The sequence below is a fragment of the Myxocyprinus asiaticus genome, chromosome 12, assembly GCF_019703515.2.
Source record: "Myxocyprinus asiaticus isolate MX2 ecotype Aquarium Trade chromosome 12, UBuf_Myxa_2, whole genome shotgun sequence".
NCBI classification, from domain to species: domain Eukaryota; kingdom Metazoa; phylum Chordata; class Actinopteri; order Cypriniformes; family Catostomidae; genus Myxocyprinus; species Myxocyprinus asiaticus.
This window is the reverse complement of record NC_059355.1, coordinates 50,525,016-50,530,514: the sequence shown is the minus strand read 5'-3', so window position 1 is coordinate 50,530,514 and position 5,499 is coordinate 50,525,016. Positions and strand designations below refer to the sequence as shown.

Genomic DNA, 5,499 nt, shown 5'->3' with positions numbered 1-5,499 from the left:
GTATAGCTATTGCAATAATTAACAGTATAGACAGCAGTGGTTTAAACGTTATTATCATGTATTTTTGATATCATAAAGTAGCCTATTGCATTTAAGTCATGAACAGAAAGTCTCTTGAATATGCACGTTTAGAAATCACTTTTTAAAGAACACACTTCACAGTTTGGGGTGACAAGGGTTGACACCCGCATTAAAGTATCTGCGATCAACACGCCTCCGATGACATCACAAGAGCCGCGGCTGATCGCGACGCGCGTTTGAAGCGTTGCTCCAGTGACGCGCTGAATGGAGCGACTTCACTCGTTTATCCATCCGATCCGCTCGCTCGATCCCCGGGCAATTACCGCGACGACATGGCAGAACGGCACCTTGGGAAACGGAGGAAACAAGCAAACCCAAGAAGAAATCAAGGTATGTGATGCGTATTGCACAGTTGCAAAGTTTGGAAGTTTGGTTTATTTGGGAATACATTCATTCCGCGAGACAATCAAGAGTACAAGTTGGACTATTTAGTCAATGTAAAAAGTCTGTCGGTCACCTTTTTTAAGCGTTAATTATTATTGCATTAAAATAAGAAGGAAATAATGAGCACAAACATGTTCAACCAGTCCACACACAAGTTATGCAATCACATTATCAGTAGCCTACATAATATTTAACATTTATTTTATTGCATTGTGTCTGCTCCAGAGATTGCATATCACTACATACATTTTAGCTACATGTATTATTATGATAACATTGTCAGTGTCGCTCCAGAGATTGCAAAACTTGTGGTCTGCTTTCTGCAGCCTCAGCATCACATTTTCATTGAGTTTTCCTACATTCAGCTGTTGCACTTCCTAATAGAACAACTTAACAACAGACTCACATCTTATATGTTTTTACTTAATGGTAAAAAACTGGTTTTGATTTTTATTTATCAATTAAATTAAATGGTTATTTGTTTAATTTAAAATAAATGCATGCACAAATAGGGAAGCACTGCAAATATGAGATTTTAACAATAGGTGATGTAGGTCACATTAACATGCTATTTTTCCAGCCATTATTTCTTAAGGCTCTTAGGTCTTATTCTAAAATGCACCGCAGTTTTTAAAGGGTGTAAAATGTTCTCTCTTACAAAGCGATTTGTCAGGAAGACAGACATCACAAGACAATGGTGTTAAATGTGTTAATGCTTTCAAAAATGTGCAGTCTATCCTTAAAACACCCTAAAGGTTCAGTACAAGTTAAGCTCAATCGACAGCATTTGTGGTATAATGTTGCTTCCCACAGATTTTTTTTTTTTTTAACTTAATAGTTAAAAATCATGGTTTACGGTAAAGCACTCGCAATGTAAGTCAGTGGGGCCAGTCTATAAACATACCTTTTCAAAAGTGTAGCCATATGATGTAAACATTACGCGTATTAATGTTTTTAGTGTGAAAAAATTGCTTAAAGGTTTTACGGCGTTGCATCATTATGGCAACGAAGTTGTAATACTGAATATAACTTTACACAGACAAGGTTAGTATGTTATTTTATCACACTAAAATCATATTAACACGCATATTGTTTATGTCTTGAAACATATTTGAATGTTTATGAATTGGCCCCATTCACTTGCATTTTTAAATAAAGGAGGAATGAGTCGAAATGTATTTTTGTGGTGATCTACATCATGCCACAAATGCTGTTGATTGAGCTCAACTTGTATTGAACCTGGAATATTCCTTTAAATACTTTATTACTTGAAATATAAAATCAGAAGCTCTGTGTATGCTTTACATCCAAGCAATTCTTTATTGTTTATATCCATTTTTGCCATAAGGTATTGATAAGTAAGATTAATAAGCAAGATTACAAGAATTGAATACCTTTGGTGTTCCTGAAGAATTCGTGCTTATTTTCAGTTGTAGGTTTTACCGTATATGTGAATCGCTACAACAGTCACATTCAACAAACTAATTAGCGAGCAGGCCTGCGTATTTCACCTTTCCTGCACACTGCACTTGTTTACAGATCGTGTTTAGATACTGTACTCGTGCTCAGAGCAGCGTAATAATCATTCCCCACAACTGTTGCATGTTTCGGTGGTTATTAAGGTACACATTGTTGGTTTAGAAAATGCATAGATGTGTGAACATGCTTTTCTAAAGTTGTACAGTACAAAAAATACACAGTTGAAGACTGTCTGACATGTTGAGCATGCTGGACAGTGTGTGTGTGTGTGTGTGTGTGTGTGTGTGTGTGTGTGTGTGTGTGTGTGTGTGTGTGAGAAATAGAAAGAGTGTGTGTTTGTGTGGTTGGAGCAGTTCCTCATTTGGATACAGCATAAGGTGGCATCAGTTTTGTCAACTTAACGTACGTCCTGATGTTCATATGTTCATGTATAGGAGTGATGCAAGGAGTATCCATCCTTAATTCCTCTATTAGTGACTGAAGCACTAAAGGGACGCAGCACCATTGCAGCAGATCAGATAGCTGTAAGCACATGGATATGTGGTTTTTAAAGTGCCAACTTCCTACTTGTTCAGTCGATGGTCAGCGCTAGTGTGAAGCGTGTGTATGTAAAGCATTAGATAACAAAATATGAAAGCAAGTGTCATCTGCGCTCAATGCTGCTGGAGCTTTTCTCAGAACTAACTTCACTTTTTTTTAACGTTTTGCGTTAAAAGTGTGCTTGTGCTGTCTCCTTCAAATAAACTGCACTTGCTTTCATATTTTGTTATCTAATGCAATTCAATTCAAACAAGTTTTAGTGTGACTTGAGTGTCTGAATACTTTTAGGAGGCTGTGTAGATGCCATACTCACACTGTTGAAAAATACTGGAAAATATTGAACATTGATGACCAGACCACGGTGTATTGCATGCACTCACACAATTTTGCATTATCCCTCCCTGTTCTTTTACCCGAGTGTGTGTGTGTGCATATGCAGAACATATGATTGTGGCGAGAGCAAACGTATGTCACAGCATCTCACAAAAGCAGTGAGACATCTCTGGAACGTGGCGTGTTCATGGCTTGTTTCATCGCTTGTGTCTCAACAGCACATATCTCCACTAATAACTTTTAAATTGTGCAGATACACAATAATTTTGTAATTATCAGTATGTGTATTGTGTGTATAAAGCGAGCATGTGTTTACGTAAACTGCAGACAAACCAAAATGGATTTGGCAAACAGCAGACAGTGGGATTGATTGCATTTTTACAGAGACTCTTAGAGGACAGGGAGGGATTTTATATTCTGAAACAGTTTTGCATTCCCATGCAATAGTTTGCGTTCCCTCACAAAAAGTTTTGTGTTCCCTCACAACAGTTTGCATTCCATCGCAATAGTTTGTTACCTCACAAACAGTTTTGTATTTTGTCACAAGAGTTTGCATTGCCTCACTGTAAGTTTCGTGTTCCCTCGCAATAAGATATGCATTCACTCGCAATAAGTTTAGCTCTTCCTCACAATAGTTTGTGTTCTCTCTCAAAAAGTTCTGCGTTTCATCGCAATAAGTTTTGTGTTTTGTCGCAATAGCTTTACGTTTCCACACAACAGTTTGCGTTCTCTCACAATAGTTTGTTTCCTCACAACATGTTTTGCATTCTGTCGCAATAAGTTTCAATAAGTTACAAAACTTGCAATTCGTTTTTAATTCTTTGTAATAGTTTGTGTTGCCTCACAGTAAGTTTTGCCTTCCCTCACAAGAGTTTGCATTCCCCTACAAAAAGTTTTGCACTCCCTCACAGGTATTTTGCGTACCAGTGCAACAGCTTTATCCATCCCTAATAAATATTACCCATGGTTTCATTATAGTAACCATGTTCAAAGAATTCATTATTGGTAACTGTGTACAGTAACTCAAGTGACCATTTTTGGTGGAATGATTATGATTTATTTATTATGATTATGGTTTTCCTGTTTTTACGCCACTATAGTTTTACCACAAATATCACGGTTAAAATATGGTTCCTGTAGTAAAACATTCTTAATTACTGAAAGGGATGGATAAAGCTATAGCGAGGGATCCCAAAATAATTGTGAAGGAATGCAAAACTCTCTCAGAAAATAAACTCCCTCCATTTCCTCTAAGGGGCTCCGTTAATTCGTCCCAAAACACAAAGGCAAAGTGTCTTTCACCTTTTGTTTTGCTGATGTCACTCAAGACAGGCCAGTCACTAAAGATGTTGACTACCACACCTGGAGTCGCGAGTTCGAATTCAGGGTGTGCTGAGTTACTCCAGCCAGGTCTCCTAAGCAACCAAATTGGCCCGGTTGCTAGGGAGGGTAGAGTCACATGGGGTAACCTCCTTGTGGTCGGTGGGGCACGTGGTGAGTTGTGCGTGGATGCTGCGGAGAATAGCGTGACGCCTCCACACGCGTTATGTCTTTGCGGTAACACGCTCAACAAGCCACGTGATAAGATGCGCGGATTGACGGTCTCAGACGCGGAGGCAACTGAGATTCGTCCTCCGCCACCCGAATTGAGGTGAGTCACTACGCCACCACGAGGACTTAGAGCACATTGGGAATTGGGCATTCCAAATTGGGGAGAAAAAAAAAAAAAAAAAGACTGGCCAGTCGCAAGTTTAGCTGCATCCACAGTTTGCAAAATTAGCATGAGAACTGCAGATGTTGTGCAGTCTTACAAATGTCTTTTCTACGGAGAACCCTTGACGCACACCACCCAAGGTGGTGGCCGCATCGTGGCTTGTTTTCGTTCATGTAAATAATTTGTTTGTTGCAACTTGAGCCAAGTTTGTGACTGGAAGAGATCAAATTTCACGGTACGGTTTTAATATTGAGGAGCAAGTAACATCATTCAATCCGAAACAACTCATCTCTATAATCTGCGATTATGAACGTCTTTGACCTCTTATTTAGACGTAGTGCCGTTGTTATAGCTCATTTCCACACCTATTGTCTCTCTCCATTCACTCGCGCTCGTTGTCTCTCAATTGCCTCTCTGCGTTTTCTTTTTTCAAGTGCCAATTTATTTAAACTCCTTCCCCTTTTCTTCATTCGCCTCCATTGATTTCCAAACCCCAGATCTTTGCAGGCAGCTGGGGTCCAGCTGTGTGTCTGCTGTGTGTGTGTGTTTCTCTGGCACAGTCTTGTCACAGTGGGCAGAATACGAGAGAAAGAGAGAGAGACAGACTTTAAGAAAAAGTCGCATGTCATTTTGGACAACAGAGAAGGACTGGGCAAGAAATCAGAGAGATTTGAGAGAAGAGAGAGTGTGAGCGAGACAGCGAGGAGTCCAGGCTCCAAGGTTTATTAGCGGCGCTCTCCAAACAAGAGCGCTGAGGCGTCAGAACCAGCAGGAGAGAGCGATTCGAAGAGAGAAAGAGGAGAAATAAAAAGGATGAATGATTGGGACAGTAAAAGTGTCTTAGAGGATGTGTGTGTGTGTTCTATTGCAAGATATCTGACAAAATGTCTTAATAAAAGCTAATTGACCACATTCACACGGCAGCTGATCTCGTTCTGTACACTCAGAATTCAGTTATTTACGGAAGT

The 5,499-nt window shown here is 39.5% G+C and overlaps 1 protein-coding gene across 1 annotated transcript in view; it reads left to right on the top strand.

The window, feature by feature from the left end:
- Positions 1-5,499, top strand: part of LOC127449548 (zinc finger E-box-binding homeobox 2-like) — a 51,981-nt gene continuing 46,482 nt past the window's right edge. Inside the window, exon 1 of the mRNA XM_051713044.1 lies at positions 1-411. Within this exon, the coding sequence (XP_051569004.1) occupies positions 354-411 (58 nt within the window). The 5' untranslated portion in view covers positions 1-353. The remainder of the gene's footprint in view (positions 412-5,499) is intronic.